Source organism: Colletotrichum lupini, chromosome 3, assembly GCF_023278565.1.
Source record: "Colletotrichum lupini chromosome 3, complete sequence".
Classification (NCBI taxonomy): Eukaryota; Fungi; Ascomycota; class Sordariomycetes; order Glomerellales; family Glomerellaceae; genus Colletotrichum; species Colletotrichum lupini.
The window spans coordinates 2700541-2719591 of record NC_064676.1 but is presented as its reverse complement, the minus strand read 5'-3'; the positions used below and the strand labels follow the sequence as shown (position 1 = coordinate 2719591).

Below are 19051 nucleotides of genomic sequence, written 5' to 3'. Positions count from 1 at the left end.
TTCACACAGAGTTTACACCAAAGTTGGACGTACAAGTATTGCACTCAGTGTACTGGAAGAGAGAATTGGGGACTGTTGGTTTTTTTTGGGGTACTTCCGCGTGTTACGGAAGATGTTCCTTGCTTTTTTAGAAACGACCCCTGCCTCGTTTTATCTGCTTTTGTCAAGTTTTGCTGTGTTTTCTCACCCCGCCAAACGACGCTTGCGTGCCGTCTCTCCGTGCTAAGGATATCCAACGTCCGTCCCGGCCGGGCTTGAGCCTTTTTTTCGAGGCGACTCGCGACGTGAGAAAGAAATGAAAAAACATCCCGATCTATCCCCTCCCCCTCACCTCCCATCCGTCCATCCAGCCCAGCCCTCTTCGCCTCTCGCACAGCTGACCTGACGCACAGCACACACCTACGCGCTCCCCCTTCCAACGCCCAATCACATCTTTTGCCTAGCTTCACCGAGCTCTAAGCTCATTCTGTCTCGTCTCATCCAACCTCTTGGGCGCTACGTAACCTGCCGAGCTCCCGTCATAGGTTATCTTGATGCCACCCAGCTTCTAGTTGTTAGTAAGAGCTAGCTAGGTCTGAACACCCGGGAGGGGGAGCATCTGAGGCAACACCAAGAAAAGGAGGGCTCTCCGTTCCTTGCGATCGATAATAGACACCAAAGACGGCGAGGGTAACGAGTGAGGAAAAAGGTTAGGCGGTTTGGGAACCGGGACTAAAATAAGGCTCCGGCCGGGCTCCCCCCCACTTGCTTGAACCCAACCTACAGGGCCCCGCGACGAGCACCTGACAGCACTGACTTTTGGCCAAGGTACCTTCACACTACCAAACCAAGTACCTCCTCCCTCCACCTCACCTCATTCACTGTTGCTGCCAGAGCTAGGTGCACTTCACCTTCACCGCAGCACCATAGTGGGCAGCGCCTGTAACTACCCCGCCATACGCGCGTTACGTACAGCGACCCTACAGCCTACCGCCGCCTGCGCCCCCACTGCGATCTGGGCCCGCTCCCTGCCCGCCCTGCGACCACAACCTAACCATTGGGATCTGCCGCGCGCACTACATACTATTGAGACCCGGCTCGTGCCCAGCCCCCAAGTACCCAGTCACCCCCCAGTACCGCTGTACCGTCCGTAAATTGATTATTACGTCGCGGGTCCCCAGCTGTTGCTCTGACGCCAGTCAGCTTGTCCACCTTCTCTCGACCCTTTCTTCCTTCCGCAAATCCGCAACCACCTTTCTCTCCTCTCTCCCACGATCTTGGCACCGAAGAAAAACGAGGGCATTCTGAGAGACCTTTGCCAGCCCCCGAGAACGGTTCAAACAACTCGAAAGAAAACAGAAACGACGCTGATGGCTTCGACATCCCAAGAACAACCGCAGAATGGCGCTGCTGTAGACCCAGCCCAAGCCCCGGTCACCAGGGAGCTTCCCCTTCGTTCAAAGAGCAACATGTCTATTCCCCCGCCGGGCCAGTCCCTGACAGGAAAGCAAGAGCATTGTAAGCCGCCCGTCATTTTCGACATGATCCAACAAAGAGGAGAAGGTGCTAACATTCCACCCCGCCAGACCTCAAGCGCGAGCTCGTTTCCGAGCAAGTCAAGTACGAAATCTCGGAGCTCAACTCCCCCACGGCTCTCAAGCGATTTGGCGCCCCCTTCAAATCCGACGTTGGAGAGGTATCCCCCCTCGACTCGGAGCTCCCCATCCTCCGCTACATCTTTGTACACCATGTTCGCGATTTCCCTTTCCTCGACAAGGCCAGAGAGAAGGAGTTTTGGCAAGACAAGCTCCAAGTAGTAAGTGCAAAAGACAAGAGGCTTCCCCCGCGCCATTACAAACCGCCCTCACTTCCTCCGGACTAGCTCCGCTGACTCGTTCCACCACCCTCAACTACAGTTCCTAGAATCTTTTGCGACGAAGAATATTTCATCCTCCGAAGACAGACTCGAAGAGACCAAGCGGCGCAAGTTGGCTATCAAATGTCAAAAGCTCGTTGAGCTGATGATGGTGTCTGGTTGCAAGACTTCGTCCGGCTTTGAGGAGAGGATACGCTTTTCCGAGATCGAGGTCGTCGACAGCAATGCCATCGACACGGGCGTCATGCATGCCTTGCCGGAAGGCAACTACATCAATGGCTGGGATGTGAACATCGCTGCCGTTCGAATCACGTCGGAGAGGAAGACTATTAGATCTCACAAGCATGCCGTAAGCTGACTCTCCCGACTTGTCATTGCTGGGCGAGCAATGCAGACGCTAATGTCGATTTCAGGAGTTCATTATGCGCATTCACCGAAAGGGCGAGCTCGAGTTCTTCATCGGTAGAAGATATAGCGATTTCGCCAGGTTACATAAGAGACTACGCCTCGAATTGCCGGGCAAGGTTCTGCCCACTCTGCCGAAGAAGAACAAGTCGGATACGACGACTACGGGTCTGTTCTCTTCTCTGACGGGAGGTGGAAGCCCGGATTCTTCTGCCTCCTCGGTGTCGTCTGTTTCGACCATGATGACTGGTCTTACTCCTCACGAAAAGGACACCCACTCCAAGTTGTCGGTGCTAGGTGAGTATTTCTCATCCCCGTACGGTGCCGTGGATGCTAATCAGTGTAGGACACAAACGTGCTAGCTCCACTACTTCAGGTCGCAACTCGCCTCGCGTGTCAACAGACAGCAGGCCCAAGAGCCCCCTGCCATTCCTCGGAGGAAAGAAGAACGAACAAGTGACGCTGTGGCGTGAAAGCCAGCGTGTCTCTCTCAGAGCTTTCATTCGCACACTGCTCTCGAACCCCCAGATTGCGCAAACAAAGGCTATGGAGGAATTCCTCACCAGGGACCAGATCACGCCGACGGATGCCGATATCGACGATATTGAACGGAGAAAGGCAGTCGATGCGATGCGTGTGGAAGAGCAAAAGAAGTTTTACGAGGTGGCAAGGAAACGCGCTGCCGAGCTCGACATCTACATGGAGGAGTGCGTAATCCTGCACTCTGTACCCCCCACTACCAAGTACTAACAGCATTTAGATTCCGTCAAGAGATTGTCGAGCGCAACGGTCTTACGTCACTGTTCAAGGAGATCAAGGAGAAGGAGACCATCCAGGACCTGAGCATTCAGTACCGGAAGTTCGCCGAGTGGCTCCGGATAGAGGTCGCAGCTACGATTTACCACCTGTTCCTTGCAGAAGACAATTCTCCCGAGCTTTTCGCCCAAGCCAAGAGGATCCACTCGCTCATTCCTTACACCGTCATCAAGAACGTTATCAGAATTGCGAACCCGGCTGCTGTCATGTCCGGTGTCTTGGACGTGTTCCTGGCGCAACCTTTCGGCACCCGATCTCTTCTTCAGCGCATCTTCTCATTGACCCTCAATGACGGCATCAAGAGCTTCCAAAAGTCTATCGACACGCTCGGCGCTAAGATCGGCGATGCGGCCTTTACTGGCAAGCTGAAGATGTATACCGAAGCCGAGGAGCACATCAAACTCGCAATTAGGGAAGAAGCGACTGCTGAAGATATTGACTTGATTGTCGTGATCCTCCGCTCGGATTACCTTGAGCCTGGTCTCACCTCGGAACAGATTGGCCGACTCTACAACGCCTACGTCGCTTTCAACAACGCTGTTGAGAACATTGACGAGGAGTTGAAGCAGGGTGCTCAGCTGTTCTCGTACCTCAAGCAGTACCTGAAGCTTTGCACAAGACAGCATGACAAGGCCATGATGTTGCAGTTGGTGGAGCAGCCGGTCACACTTCAGCTTTTCAGAGATCTCTTCAGCATCTTCTACGAACCCCTTGTTCGGGTCTACAAGTCGGCAAACGTTTACAGCAGTGTCACGGACTTTGCTGTGTTCATTGACGACATGATTCAGGTAGGCAGTCTCGTGAAAAACTACTGTAACAGCACTAACATGCAATGTAGGTTGTTGAGAAATGCCAAGAGCAGGACGCATCGGCGGACCCGAACCAGACCGTCCAGGCCTTCATTGATCTCTGCCAGAGACATGAGCACAACTTCTACAAGTTTGTGCACGAGGTCCACACACACGACAACGGTTTGTTTGACCAGCTGATGGGCTGGATTGAGGACATTTTGGAGTTCTTGAGGAAGGGTCCCAAAAACGGCACCTTGAATGTCAATGCGCTCTTCGAGGGAGGTGTTAGCTCCGGTGCCATCGATAAGGCCAAGGTCATCGATGAGGTTAACCAACTCATTGCATGGCAAGAAGCCAGGAAGAAGTGGCATCACGACAAGACGAGACAAAAGATGGCGGCCGAAGGAAACGGAGGTCCCGACTTGGTACCCACTGGTTTCTCTTCTTCCGACTTTGGCCTCGACCAGATGGACTTGGAGGACATGGCGTATGACGACGAGGACGGGGATGAGGAAGATGAGGCGGAGGAGGAGGACGAGCTCGACCCTATCGAGGCCGAGCGCCGCCGCCGGGCCAAGAGACGCGATAGACTCCGTCGGAGCGCCGGCGAGCCGGCCAAGCCGCCCGTGTCCGAGGTTCACAAGCTCAAGGATAACTTCCTTGTCATGTTGCGCGAGGTTCTTGCCCAGTAAGCTTTAGAGAAAGCATGATATCCCCTGGCTCGTAACTTGGGTTCACATACATGGGTGGTTTGGTCGGCTGGGACAGGTTTCATGGGTTTGGCACATTTGAGGGTATCAAGCCGCATAAACCCTGGCGTTTAATGGCTTTTCGCGTCTACAATACCTGAATTATTTTGAATCAGTTGACGAGATTTATACTTTTCATTGAGTTTTGTGACATTATTCTTCGATTTTCCCGAGGTTTGCCAGAACTCTGCGTTTCTTTCTCTGCGATTCGTTCGATACTTGGGAGAGGCGAGACTAGAGTTGATGATACTTAGCCTATGTGGGAGCAATAACGTCAGTACATATAACTTCATTTAGCTAGCATTCTGGGGGGAAGTCATGTACTCAAACAAGGAGGACTATAGTGTGTTCTATAACAACCGAAAGCCGATTCATGTGACGGTGCCAATCTCGATGGGAGTACACCCTCATCACAGAAAAGGGGTTTTCAAACGGAAAGAAGGTGCACTGAGAACGAGAAATCATCTTCTTCATAGTTGCTATCTACTTACTACCAGTAAACCATAACAGAAGGGCGTGCGAGCGGGGGGTATCCTCAATTCCAGACTCCATCATAACCCATCTTCGTCCAACCTTGGGAGAATGGATCACCAGCCCACCTCGCGGGGTAGATGGCTCTCCATACCCGAGTCTCCATCCGAAGCCTCTCTCCCTTCCCTCCTAGACCGCCTTAATCCAGACAATAACGAAACACCAAACACACTCCAAAGCAAGAAGGGACGTTGCCCGAGAGAAGCGGAGAGACGCCCTCAATGCTTCGAATACAAATCCATCATGCCAGCCTTGAAATCCGCAATCTGCTCTCTCTGCGTCCTCGCCCGCGCCTCCAGATTCGCGACCCGTTCCTGCAACTCCGCAATCTTCTCGTCCTTGGCCTTGAGCGCCGTCCGCACCGTGTCCCGGCCCCGCGCCAGCCCCTTGGCCTTCATCGCGAACCGGCCCAGCACGGCTCTGACGGCGGCGACGTCCACGCCGTTTTGACCCTGGTGGAGCAGGGCCATGACTTCCTCTGTTGGATCGAGCTGCTCTTCTTGTGGGGTCGAGGTTGGCGGCGAGGAGGAAGGGGGCACAGTTCCCGCTCCTGCTGTTGAGCGTCCGAGCGTCGCTGACGAGGTGCTCGTCGAAAAGGAGACATTGCCTGGGGAGATCTCCCCGACGACGTCCTCGCCGACCTTGCGGCGTTTCGCGTCGGGGAAGAGGGTTCGGCTGACTGTCTGCGGCGTAGGCAGCGCACCGCCATGCACCGTACGCTGCGCAGCGGGCGTGGAAGGCGCACCGCCGCCACCACCACCACCAACACCACCATCCTCGATGCGAAGCTTCTTGGCGCTGCGTTCCATGGCCTCGGTCATGGCCCTCTCCTCGTCCGAGGAGACGTCGTCGTCAAGACCGTAGTCGTCGGTCCCGGCTCCTCCTCGCCCCTGCCCCTGTGCTTCTTCTCCGTCGTCGTCGTCAGAGTCAAAGTCGAAGAGGACTCTCTTCCTCTTTCTCTGCGCGGGTGTCGCGTGCAGCTCGGCTTCTTCGTCCGTGACCATGAGATCGTTTGGCTCTTCTTCCGCGGGCACCTGGACGGGTCTGTTCTTGAAGTAGGTGTCCATGAACTTTTGCTTGGCGGCGCTTCTCTGCGCCGTAGGCGACGACGGCGGTTCCATCGTTGCCGTTGAAGAAGCCGCCGCCGCTGCTCTCATCGCAGAGGGTTTGATAGTGGAAGCCGTACCCGGCGTGAAACCACCTGGAGTCTGGCCAGTCGCCCGACGAGGCGTTGCAGCAGCAGCAGCAGCAGCACCATCCTGCGGCATGGGCGGCAACGTCATGGTCGCCCCCTCGGCCCTGTTCTCCGCGTCCTCGGCCCATAGAAAGAAGTTGCAGCCGCCGCGCCGCTTCTCGCACGTGTAGAACCACCGACCCTTGTTGGCCGTGTTCTTGCTGACTTGTAGGAATTTGGCCGTGTTTCGCGGCTGGCAGTTGCAGTACCAGTTTCCTTCGAGGAAGAGCCCGTCGAGACGCTTCTTTTGCGAAGGAGGGGGCGAGGGGGAATATGTCCTGCCGCCGCCGCGATTGGGTGTATAGGGGGTCGTCGTTCTGCTGCCGCCGCCGCCGCTATTATACATTAGCCGTCGGCCGCCGCCGCGGCGCGGGGTCCGGTAGCTCATTTTCCTCGTAGCTGTGAAGTAACTGCTGATATCGCGGGTTCCGGTATCGATGATGGGGGTGGTAGCGGTAGCGATGGCCGTAGACGTAGCCCGCTTCCTGGATTTTGGTTGAGTTTTGCTTTCGACGGCGTGGCCGACTTTAAGGTGTGGATGCGTCCACGGGAGGCGGCGGACCATGTGCGTTGTCCGGAGGGGGGGAGAAAGAACGTTGGTCCGCGGTTGTCGGGGAAGCTTTGGTTTCAAGGGCGGTAGGTGCGGGAGGGTGATGTCATACTTTGGACATTGAACCCTTTTTTTGTTTACTTTGTCTCTGATCCTGATTAAAAACTTTCAAAGTCGAATCCAGGTGTGGTGTTGTTGTGTATGGTTTTCCAGCTCACAACGGCTGAAGCGTTCGGAGTCTCGAGTTGCAGGTAATCGATATTTCGTATATCTCGAGGGGGGTTGAGGTTTGGTTTGGGAAACTGCCCCGCGGCTGAAGCTCCGATATTGAGGGGCTGGGAAGCCAACAGAGCAGGGGTGGATATTGGGGGCCATTGTCTGGGGCCTCCGGGGGTGGTGGATAGGATAGAAGCTTCCCCAGCCCTACGAATACTCTGAAATCCCTGTCTGCAAGATAGGTCTAGGAACTTGAGTCTGGTGACACCTCTGGTGATTTAGCATTTCGAATCAGATGCAGCGATATCAATTTTGACTACATTGACTGCGCGCCGCCAGCCAAACGCCCGAAGTCAAGGCCCCCAACCCTCTAACAACCAGCCAACCTCAAACTTGTTATTGAGAAAGACTCACAGCACTATCCAAGATAATCAGGAATAAAAACATAGCACGCACTTATATCTGTACTCACTGCTAGCCCACGGATGAGGAGTTCTTTAAGAACCGTCCCGCGCGGCTGGGATCCTCTAACCCCAGTTTCTAGATAGTGATCTTGCCGCCGTGCTCCACTATTGCACATTAGCCTGGAGATCCCGCGCGGGACCACCTCCGGCACTCTTCAAATGTCCGCTGTCCAAATTCGTCCGTCTTGTAGACTCTTTTCTCATATGCGACAAAGCTCCTTCATAGCTTCTTGATCCGCTCCTTTAATGAAGAAATATGGCATTGGAAGAGCATATTGTAAGCATTCGTAAGCGTTAGGTGAGGTGGATAGTATTTATAAGCTAAGTGCAACCGTTTGCCAATTGACACTGGCTTAGAAGGGCACTTACACGAATTTGGCCATGATCGTGAGAAGCTCGCATACAAGTATCATTCGCCTTTCGGACAAGAATCAAGCTGAACAATTCCATGAATGATTCATTCCATCGACTGAAACTACAGCCGTGTGTTTGAGAACCTTCCCCTTTTCTGATAGAACTTCAACACCTACATCATGTCAACCCTCCGAACAGTCCACACAATCTTCACCGCCCCCGAGCAATCCGAAGGCGCAGGCGCCCGCGTCCGCCGTTCCATCGGAAGCAACCACCTCCGCGCCTTTTCGCCCTTCCTCATGCTCGACCACCTGGACGGCGCCACCGGCGAAGGCTTCCCCGACCACCCCCACCGGGGCCAGGAGACCGTCTCCTACATCCTCAAGGGGTCCGTCGAGCACGAGGACTTTGCGGGCCACAAGGGGATCTTGCACGCCGGCGACCTGCAGTTCATGACGGCCGGCAGGGGGATCATGCACTCCGAGCAGCCGATCCCCTCCGAGGACGGGAGTGGTGGAGCGGGATTGCAGTTGTGGGTGGATTTGCCGCGGCGCTTGAAGATGTGCGAGCCGCGGTACCGTGATCTCAAGGCTGCGGAGATCCCGCTCGCGGAACTAGACGACGGGAGGGTTACTGTGAAAGTCATCTCGGGCGTGTCTGGAGGTGTCGATAGCGTGAGGGACCTGACATATACGCCGATATGGTACCTTGACATTCAAATCCAACCGGGCGGCGAGATAGCCCAGCAAGTCCCCGAGGGCTGGAACGCGATGGCGTACGTCGTCGAGGGATCTGCGCAGATCGGCTCCTCCACCGAGGACGACCGGATGGAGGCACAGCAGTTCCAAGCTGTCGTGTTCGGGTTGGAGGGCGACGCGGTGCAGATGCGAGTTCCGGACACGGCGACTGTTGGCGCGCGGATTCTTCTGATTGCGGGTGAACCCCTGGACCAGCCTGTCGTGCAGCATGGTCCATTTGTGGTGACCAGCAGCCAAGAGGCCCGGCAAGCGCTCGAGGACTTTTATTTCCACAAGAATGGGTTCGAGAGGGCGGCGGGGTGGGAAAGCCGGTCCTCGAAAAGGCTGGCGAGGTCGTAGATGGATAGGAGTACGGGTCACGAGCTTTGAGATAATACAGAACTGGTTTGAACTTGCCTGTTGAGCTCGCTCCCTGGTCACTCCTTGCCTTGCGGAGTTATAAAGTAATGGCACAAGGAACTCACGTTGTAGAGAAAGTCGGCACCAGAGAAGATCGGGTAATTGGGACTTCCATCTCAACCTATAGTCGCGCGGAACCGTGGGCAAGAGAACCACCACTAGCACGACCATCTGACAATATCGTACCGACTTACAACATTGCTGAAAAGGAACAGTACGCAATCTCAAGCCAGGAGAAGCGTGTAAGTCCAACGAATCGTGAAAACCCAGCAGCCGAAGACATCACGCGCACTCAAACACTTGGTATTCCCTTCACCTGTCCCAACGAGAATATGTTCATGAGTTGTAGTATTGACGTCTGGAATATACTCGAGCAAGTCTTCAAGACCTAGCTCTCGAGAGGCATGAGCATACATGAAGAGAGAGAACAAGAAAAGAAGCCCTGCCAGCACAGCTAAACAAACCCACCAAAGACCTGTACACCATATATGGTAGCATTCTCGCCACTGTAAGAAAAATCGTCGCCTGCCAAATCCAAGCCTTTCCTTCCCATGATTACCTAACGACGCCACTGGACCGCTCGCTATGCTTCATTGTAGACGGCCAAGCCAGAGAGAACAACTGATCAAGAGTTTTTTTTCCCTGTCTTGGCTCCATTTCGTTACATCCCTGGCCGGTATAGAGCAAGAGGAAAACGCGGGTATATGTAAGCCACCAAAGAAAAAAACCAGCATCACAAAGGGAAAAAACAGCGATTTCGGACCGCTCTCCATTGCATGACCCGAGCCCTCACCGTCCCGGTCATACAAAATCTCTCACACGTCGTAGAAGTAGTCTTCGTCGAGGCCGTCCCTGCTAGGTATCACTCCGGCGCCTGGTGGCGGCCCGGTATACGCAGCCTCGATTCTCACATTGAGAAGCCTAATCTTGAGCCCAAAGTCGCTCACGAGGTTCACAAGCTTGTTCGTCTCGGCTGTGATGGGGGCTTGGTTGAGCAGCATCAACAGACCGTCAAGCCACTCCGACGCCAGGCTGTGCGAGACCGGGTTGAGAGTCAGGATAGCCTGCTCCTTGGCATCGCCGCCGTTGGCAGCTTCCGCGGGATTGGCGTAGCTGAAGATGGTGATCTTGGTTGTCGATTTGACTGTCACGTTGTTCTTGAGCGTCGAACTACTAGTCGCGCTGCGGCTTTCCTCATTGGAGGCTGACACATTGGACACGACTGAGCTGATGGTGCTGAGATCGACCTTTTCCGTCAAAATGTCAAGGCCCGGATCTTGTGCTGTTTGTGCCTCGAAGTCGGCGTAGTGTAGGTACCGGCGATTGTGTGACAGCTTAGCGAACCGCCAAGGGCGCGGCGTATACAAACGACGCTTGAGGTTCTCGTCTCTAGGGTTGGTGTCTCGCCGTGGTAGCGGCTTGGAGAACCAAGATCCCTGGAGCAGACACCGGATCCGCTGCTCCTTCACAAACTGAAGTGCCTCTTGCCTCAACTCCTCTCGGACTTGATACAAATGCTGACCCCACTGATCCTCAAACGACAGTTCCAAAAGCTCCATCTGAAGCTCTCGTAGTCTGGTGCAGTCGTACTCAAGCAGCTCCTCCTCGACCTCCAACACGTCCTTGGTCCGGCTTGCCTGGCCGACAACTTGCTCGATGAGAATTCGGACCAGCTCTGCCACCTTTTCGAAATCCAGGTGCTCCGCAGCGGTGGACTTCCATACGCGGAAGAAAGCTTGCAGGCCGGCCGTGTGGAGTCGTGACCACTGGAGGAGGAGCGGACGGAATAGCTTTTCGTTGTTCTTAATACCGTCCAAGCCTTGGTAACCCTTAATGTCCTCAACGTCCGACTTCTCCACCTCGAAATGATCGTATAGGATCATCGTTACTGCGAGACTTGCCCTGGCGACCGGGCACCTTTCGTTCCTTGCTTTTGTGGATTGTTCCAGAAGCATCTTCTGGAAGCTGTCCTCGTTCTTGCGCACGTAGTCTGTCAGGTCCATCATGCCCAAGAAACCAGGGACCTCAAACTCCTGTGTAGGACTCTCGGTTTCGAAGCCCAGTCTCTTCCATTTCTCAGGGTTGTGACGCCGGCTTCCCTTCTTCCCAAGCTCATTGACCTCGTCCAACCGGTGAATGCCATTGACTTGCTTCTCTGGGTTGCTGGCAAGGTGAAGTCCCTTCAGTCCCCGCCTGTGCTCGGGCCGCTCAAGGTCAACCCTCACCTCCCGCCACTTTCTCAGGAGAACCTTAGTCAAGGACTGGAACTCAAGCAGAGGATGCGCAAGATCCTGTAGTGACGAGCTCTGCATCAGGTTGTACACTGCCTTGATGAGACCGAGATCTTGCAAGCGCTTGATGAATTTTGACCACTCTTCCATCGCAGGGTTGTTCGCCTTCGTGATGTTGGTGTCGCTGGATACAGCGTCGCGGATCATGGCATTGATGAGCATGAGGGCATTGGCGCACAGCGCGTGGTCGGCGGACTGGAGCTGGGCGATAACGAGCTCAAAGAACTGCGGGTAGACTGCGACGGCGGGCTTCAGGGCCCTGAAACCAAAAGATCCCGGCGTGCGAGGGGTCGTCGGGCGAGAAGACTGTGTGTGGCCGACGAGGGCGACCAGGATCGACATAGCACCGCGCAAAATGTTGACAAGAGGGTTCGTAACGATCAATTCGACAATACGCTCCACGAGATCCCCTGACGACGATCCCTCAAATATCTCCCAGCCCATGTCTACTTCCAGTAGGCGCGTCAAACTCTGCAACGAGTACGCCAACGTGTTTCCTCCCGCACTCATAATCAGGCGTCGTAGAATGACCAGGCCTCCCGAGGATATGAAAACGTCGGCAAAGGCAGGGTCGTTTATAGAAGACTGCAGCTTGAAGACGGCCATTTTCCTGGCGGCGTCCTCGTCGCTCGCGAGGCGCGACAGAAGCGCGGGGATATCGGCCTGATCCATGGTAGCGGCGTCGAGAAGGTATGTACAGGTTCGGAGCGGGAAGGAAGAGCGTCGGTGCTGTGACCGATTGTCGAACAGAAGGTCGTCAGCAGTTGGAGTACAGAGTCGCGTCCGTCGTAGTCATGGCCCGCGGCTGTGAGAGAGAGAAAGCGCTCGGGTCGGGTTATATAAGGCAAAGGGTATCGGACGGAAGATGTCGAGGATTGGCGGAAGAGGGTCCGTGTCAAGCAAGATGGAACACGGGCAGAAGCTTCTCTGTAGATCCCTCGCAAATGTGGACGGAGGGAATGGCGTCGATCGTGGGTATAAAAAAAGAATTTTTAGGATGCTCCGTCGCCAAGGGGGAAATAGTGTACACAGAAGAGTCAAGGAAGGATTGTGAGGGTGGTGTAATTATTCGTACACTAAAAAAGGGGAGAGAAGGAGACGGGACGGGAGAGACGAGTGTGCGTCGAGGGCTGTCGAAGCAACAGACCAGTTGTGTTGACTTTGGTCCGCGTTAGATGCGCACGGGCGGGAAGTTTGCGCATGTCCTGCAGGAGGTGGGAAAGCACAGATGCAGCGACAACGGGGAGGATCCCAGCAAGCCTCCAACTGATTTGGGGCCGTTTTGGGGTTCACTTTCACCACAGTCAGCCGGTGTTGCACCAATGGTGCTGCACGGCTTGGTCTTCTTTGCTCCACCTCTCTTCTCGGGGATGTTTTAGTGGATTTTGGGGGGGTTTTTGCTTGGCTTCAAGTCCGAGAGTGACTGGGACGGCGGGACTGCGGCGACTGGTCGGCAAGTGAGATAGCGCGTCCAACGACCGGTTTCACCATGTCTTCCCACCGGAGACCGTGAATATTTTCATCATCTCTCGGAAGGAACCTTATTGAGATTGTTCAGCGACGCGCGGGTTTGTTGATTTTCCATCCAAGTGTGGTCTCGTGACCTGAGGTTAGACTGTACACCTCGGAATTTCGACTTCTGTCGACAAGTCATCATCATCGGATGAGTGAACCTTTAGTTACGGTGGGCAGAACATCATTTAGTCTAGCAGACGCACAAACGAATCTGAAAGCCGGTCCATAGCATTAGACCAAAATGATGATCCCTCTGTTGGCGTCTTTCAACTAAGAGTCCGATATCATTGGGTTGAGGAGAACCCAGTGTTTCAGATGAGGAGCTCAAGAAGCAACTTGTCGAAGCCAGCATTGCAATGAGGTTGGGCAAGGCGTTTTGATTGGTATCAAGCCTCTATGGCCTGTTTAGATGAGGGGAACATTGAATTGTGCCAGAACCGAGGATCATTGTCTGGACCTGGAATGAGAAAAAGCCGTTGTAAGGCTGACCTGGGAATGTTTGGATTCTATCGTAAAACAACAAGAAACCACACAATTCGCCCAAAACGTTCTAGACCATCGGCTGGCAACGCCGGTACGTACTCTGTTTATTCCAGTCCCTGAACACAATCAGCGGGGTTCCATAAGCAAGAACTGCCTAGAACCCACCGCTGCTCGAGCCACACGTTTCCAGCCACAGGCAGAGCTCCAGCCTCAACATTACTAATCGTCGTGGCGCGCGAGGCTGCTAGAAATTCCAACCTCTGGTCCGTCGCATTTGTCGCGCCGCAAGCAAGCCCGTTTCCGCAGCTCCATCAAAAAACGCGGCCGCCAAACGAGACAATCGAGTTTCTCCCTCCCAACGAGCAATCAAGCATCTAGAACCATCGTCCATCACTTCACCACGCGGGAGTTGCATATCAGATACAAGCACACTCGAAACCCACGTCGCGACGACAGTCTCAAACCGCAACCATGGCCAACTTCCTCGCCTCCATCTTCGGCACGGAGCTCGACAAGGTCAACTGCTCCTTCTACTTCAAGATCGGCGCCTGCCGCCACGGCGACCGCTGCTCGAGAAAACACGTCAAGCCCAGCTACTCGCAGACCATCCTCATGCCCAACCTCTACCAGAACCCGGCCTACGACCCAAAGAACCGCATGAACCCGTCCCAGCTGCAGAACCACTTTGACGCCTTTTACGAGGATATCTGGTGCGAGCTCTGCAAGTACGGCGAGCTCGAGGAGCTCGTGGTGTGCGACAACAACAATGACCGTGCGTCGTCGTCGTCCTCTTCTCCCTTCCCTCTCACCCATTCTCTAGTGGTCTTGAGAAGATGATGGTATACTGACCAAAGACACACAGACCTCATAGGAAACGTCTACGCCCGCTTCAAATACGAAGACTCTGCCCAAAAGGCCTGCGACGACCTCAACTCGCGGTGGTACGCCGCCCGCCCCATATACTGCGAGCTCTCCCCCGTTACCGACTTCCGCGAGGCCTGCTGCCGCCTCAACTCGGGCGAGGGCTGCGTCCGCGGCGGCTTCTGCAACTTCATCCACCGCAAGAACCCCTCCGAGGACCTCGACCGCGACCTCACCCTCAGCACCAAGAAGTGGCTCAAGGACCGCGGCCGCGACGAGAGGAGCCCGTCTCGCTCGCCTACCCCCGAACCCACGCGCCGTCGGTACTAAAGAGCAAGAAAGGGATGGTAATTCGATTCAGGGGAACACAACGATTGAAAGCTGTTTGTTTGAAGCGTATCGTTGTCGTATCAGGCGGAACAGAGCGCGACGGTTCCAAACGACAAAGGATGCGGACGATGATCAAACTCTGGCATGGAAGCTCGGCTGAGCAAAACAAAGCAGGCTGTTTGGAGATTGCCGGAAGCCGGGCCGCCGGGCATTGGCATGTAGTATCATGTCACGAGAGGTCTAATCAGCAGAAGGAGGAAGAGGAAGACGAAGAGTGCAAGGCGAAACCCCCAGAAATTGAGAATTTGATACCCATCCCCCGTACCTGTCTCAAAGGGGTGGATTGGAAGACCAAATAAAAAAGAGGGTGAGAGCGGCGTTTATGGCGTTTCCGGGATGGGATGGGGTACTATGGGAGAAACTCTTGAAAGGGCAGAGCACCATGTAACAAAACATGTGAGATTAAGTAGTGCCTCCAAATCGAAGAGCAACTACGACCCCTGCATCATCATCATCAACCCTTGCCTCGAATATTGGGAGTGAATCATGTCCAAAAAACTTATCCGCAGTTGAGTGCCGTTATTACTGAGCAGTAAGCAATGCTATACATATCTACAGAGGTATCCCTTTTCTACCAAACCCCTTCCCCGGGTGTTCGCCAATGCAAAAGCTTTATAATTTGTTACCCCCCGACCAGCCTCCCTTTCCTCCATCCCCTCTAGCCAGAGATCCGCCTCCCATGGTGAATTAATGTGATGTTTGGCAAAAAAGGGGCTCGCCAAATGGGGTGAGAGGGGAAAACAAAAACCAGAGGGACGGACGTGCGTCCTAGAATAGCTTGGCTCTGATCTACTCCAAAGCATCATGGAAGCTGTCGTTACTCTCATCGGCTCTCTTCAGCGGCGGTACGCTCTTCTTCATGTCTGTGAAGTCCATCAATGGTCCCTCTTTTGCTTGCGTTCCGGTGCTGTTGAGCATCCCTTCGATGTCCTTGGATCCACTCCGCGCCTCATGAGCTGCCGGAGGAATACCGCTTGGTGGCTGAACAGCAGGCGCAGTTGCTGTTGGGGCTGCCGGAGTGGTAGCTGGCGCGTCGCCGAAATCGATCAAGTCATTGCCTCCAACATGTTGCTGGGCGATCGGAGCGGGGGCCGGGGCTGGGGCCTCTGCTGTCGCAGAGGGCTTGTGGGGAGGAATGGCGTTTGTCGTAGAAGGCTTCTGGCCCGGAAGAATAGGGTATATGGCCAAAATTTGCTCAGTCTGCTTCTCTGGGTTCGTGTGGTCACTATTTTGTGTCAGTATTTCTTGATCCGATGTGAGAGTTAGATGTACTCACATGTGAGCATTGATGATCCACTCCAGCTCCTCCTCGCCCTCTTCAGGACCACCCGGGCCGCCCTGAACAGCTCTGAAAAGCCTAGGCTTCCATTCAACGCCTTCGCGAGCTCTTGTCTCGCGTTCCTCGCGTTGTCTGTCCTCAACCTTGGTCTTCTCGTCCGTCGCAAGCTCATGGTTGCGATCCTTTACGGCCTGAGCTGTCGGTGCCCAAAGCTTCTGAGATTCGCGCTCATCCTGCTCTTCGATTGGCCGCACCAGGGGACTGCTGGGCTTCGACCGTCTAGCGTTGAAGAACATCTCCTTATGACCGGTCTGAGGCTGTCAGCAACGTGTCAAAACTGCAGCATCATCCTGAACCTACCTTGACATCCTTGACAAACATCTCATCGTTCCAAAAGCCCGAGAGCTCGTAAAGGACCTCGCCTGTGCTCTCATGCTTGATTGAGCCACCAATCGCATTATAGGTACCGCTGACCCAGCCCTTCACCTTGAACTCAATGTCGGCGACCAAATCGAGCTCTGGGCACCGGACAAAGCTGTGGTCTCCTAGCTCATACTTCATCTTTCCAAAGAGAATGCCTCGAGCGTACATGTTTGGCTGTGTCAAGATACTGGTCTCAAGGTCAGCGTATCATGTCACGAGCGGCTTCCTGACCAACATACTATCGTTCGCCCTTTGTCTTGACCTTGCCCCTATTCAGGAACGACAAGACCGCTGTGCCCTCCATCAAGCTCGCCGCCGAGTTTCCGAGGAACTTGCTCCTGGGCTTGAGTGTGCCATCAACACGGATGTTGTGCTCGGGGACCATGTAGAAGTAGCTAGACTTGGGAGGGTGATGCGATGTTTGCTCGGAGATGTAGTATGCCCTGGTGTTATCGGGCAGATCCCAGTAGCAGGAGAAAACCTCGCCGAGGATCGGGTTCAGGGGTTTCTTCACTCCTCTGGGTATAGGTCAGCAATGTATACGGCTTATACGGGTAGCTCGGAATAACCGACGGTGGTTTAATATGCCATCCACTGAGGTAGAACTTGACAACGGAGACGAATCGTAGTACAGGGTCGTCGATCTCGGGTATAGGGAGGAGCATTTCGGGGTGGCACATGAAGCTACGACAAACGCACATAGTCAGCGAAGGAGGTCTCATAACCCGCATCTTTTTCGGAGACTACTGACTTTGTAATCCTCTCGAGCATACTACGGGGCTCAAGAATGAAGGTCGGCAAAACAACGCGACTCAAGTCAGCTCCCGGACGAAGCTGGGAGATGATGTGGCCGAGCACTGGACTCCATATTAGCCGAGTGCGCGTGAAGCACCCCGCGAGCAGGCAAATGCGGGCGCAACGTTTCTTGCAGAGGCTTCACTCACCGTTGCCCTGGTCGGCCTCGACCACAGTCGTGTCGTCATCTTCAGCAGCGCCTCTGGCCTCGTCGATGCTCGAGCGATTGCTAGCTGGTGGGTTGGAAAGCCAAGAGGTCAGCATGGTTGGAGGCAACTTTTTTTCTTCGATTTGCGCACGACAGAGGTCTGGAGAGTGGGAGTGGAGGCTTTTCGGCTCCCGGAAGACGCCAGAGCCAAGGTACGCGACTAGGGAAACAAGCAGGGTATAGGGAAACGGGCAACGGGCCGTAAGGGTATGTAAAGGGAAAAGGGTGTTAGAAGGCGCGCGAGTTTGCCGCTGTATGAAGTCCACAACAGGCGCGACGAGGAGGGGACGACTGGTATTATCCAGACAACGGACCAGGCAGTGCCGCTAGGGCTGGTAAGACTCACTGAGGCTGGAGGCTCTGGAGCGTCTTCCTGGCACATGGACCAAACCCATGACTGCGACTGGCTCTTGGTGGGCGGTGGGTGCAGCGATGCCCCTCAGTTGACTTTCAGACCGCTATCGGTCTTATCGGCGCGGTGCCCGGGATGTGCCTTCTTGCTGGAATGAGGGGCAGTGCTCCCCTAAAAGGCGTCTGCGGGTTGCTTGAAGCTGCAAGTAGGGGTAGAGCCGGCAAGTAAAGGATGGGGCCTCGCAGCCCGGTACGTAGTCGAGCGAGAGCGAGGGGACGGCAGTGAAGAGTGGCAGCAGTTGAACAGTGGACTTTGTGGGAACCTGTCGTACTAAAAGTAGTTGTTGGTCGATAAAGCCGAAGATGATTTGAGTTTCTTCGGGGCAAGGGGTTTGCTGGCGAAGGAAGCGTCGGGAGGATAAAGGTTGGGGACGTATCAGTCGGATGCAAAAGTGGGAAAGAAAGAAGTCGGGTTTAATGATGTTGAGTTTAGAGAAGCGAAGAGTTGGAGAGAGAAAAAGAGGCCCGCTTGGCGAAGGGCACTGGCGGGAGGAAAGATGACCTATCGATGTCTCACTCGCTTGCTGTTTTCGATTGGGCGTTGCCGCCTCTGACAACCTGAGCTGGAACGTAAACCAGAGCTGTAGAGAACAAAATGGATGAAAAAAAGTGACTGGGCGCCCACTGGGAGACCGGGCGAAGCGGAAAGGGTGAGGCGGATGTCAGATGAAGGTCGATGAAGGTAGGTAGCTGTTCCAGGTTGTTGGTTAACCAAGGAACGGCCGGAATTTGAGAAGAGACTGAGGTCAAAGATGAGTTCCCATGTCTGGAGTCGTAAGGAAGGAGCACAAGACCGTGTACAATGTAGTTTGGTGACACAAGATGACGATTGCCTGGCAGATTCCTTAGCAATTGTCAATGGCGAGAGCAGATTGGTGTCAAAACGAGGCAACTTTGGGTAAGGTCGTAGACGGAAGCTACCTCCACGCCTACCTTAGCAGTTCTTAGCTACCTGTGATGGTCAGCACCAATACAGTCGCCAGTGGCCTGGGCTGGGCTCCCATGCAGTCCTTACGTCGCTGATGTACGGAGGTGACCCCACAACGGAGGACGGCGGAGGAGGAGGGGTGATGACGTCGCGCCATTCATTGGAAAACTTTTTTTTTGTCCATTTCTCCAATGCCATCATGTTCCATTAGCTCCGTGCACCGCTACCTTAGCTGCCTACCTCGCCGTGCTTTCCCCAACCTAGCTGTCATCATCTCTAAAGTCCAGTGCAATGGTACCCAAGAAGAAGCCTAAAGTAGCCCGACAAACCCGAACCACCTTATGA

At 54.5% G+C, this 19051-nt stretch overlaps 6 protein-coding genes across 6 annotated transcripts; 3 read left to right on the top strand and 3 right to left on the bottom strand.

The window, feature by feature from the left end:
- Positions 1-1349: 1349 nt before the first annotated feature.
- On the top strand, positions 1350-4559 carry CLUP02_05577 (PX domain-containing protein; the record flags this gene model as incomplete). The annotated part of the gene is made up of 7 exons (XM_049284583.1): positions 1350-1497; positions 1566-1795; positions 1896-2204; positions 2269-2561; positions 2623-2967; positions 3021-3864; positions 3915-4559. The coding sequence occupies 7 exons, from the start codon at positions 1350-1352 to the stop codon at positions 4557-4559; spliced, it is 2814 nt and encodes a 937-aa protein (XP_049141726.1).
- Positions 4560-5365: 806 nt separating this feature from the next.
- On the bottom strand, positions 5366-6946 carry CLUP02_05576 (uncharacterized protein; the record flags this gene model as incomplete). The annotated part of the gene is made up of 1 exon (XM_049284582.1): positions 5366-6946. The coding sequence occupies one exon, from the start codon at positions 6944-6946 to the stop codon at positions 5366-5368; it is 1581 nt and encodes a 526-aa protein (XP_049141725.1).
- A 1198-nt stretch (positions 6947-8144) lies between these two features.
- CLUP02_05575 (pirin) lies at positions 8145-9062 on the top strand (the record flags this gene model as incomplete). Its single annotated transcript, XM_049284581.1, has 1 exon — positions 8145-9062. One exon carries the CDS (start codon positions 8145-8147, stop codon positions 9060-9062), a length of 918 nt encoding a protein of 305 aa, XP_049141724.1.
- An 875-nt stretch (positions 9063-9937) lies between these two features.
- On the bottom strand, positions 9938-12085 carry CLUP02_05574 (ELMO/CED-12 family protein; the record flags this gene model as incomplete). Its single annotated transcript, XM_049284580.1, has 1 exon — positions 9938-12085. The coding sequence occupies one exon, from the start codon at positions 12083-12085 to the stop codon at positions 9938-9940; it is 2148 nt and encodes a 715-aa protein (XP_049141723.1).
- Positions 12086-13882: 1797 nt separating this feature from the next.
- CLUP02_05573 (uncharacterized protein) lies at positions 13883-15145 on the top strand (the record flags this gene model as incomplete). Its single annotated transcript, XM_049284579.1, has 4 exons — positions 13883-14183; positions 14274-14591; positions 14654-14940; positions 15089-15145. 4 exons carry the CDS (start codon positions 13883-13885, stop codon positions 15143-15145), a joined length of 963 nt encoding a protein of 320 aa, XP_049141722.1.
- Positions 15146-15451: 306 nt separating this feature from the next.
- CLUP02_05572 (oxysterol-binding protein) lies at positions 15452-18904 on the bottom strand (the record flags this gene model as incomplete). Its single annotated transcript, XM_049284578.1, has 14 exons — positions 15452-15887; positions 15939-16252; positions 16302-16551; positions 16604-16882; positions 16938-17048; positions 17116-17221; positions 17309-17388; positions 17459-17527; positions 17634-17776; positions 17816-17890; positions 17973-18246; positions 18296-18611; positions 18672-18726; positions 18794-18904. 14 exons carry the CDS (start codon positions 18902-18904, stop codon positions 15452-15454), a joined length of 2619 nt encoding a protein of 872 aa, XP_049141721.1.
- Positions 18905-19051: the final 147 nt, after the last annotated feature.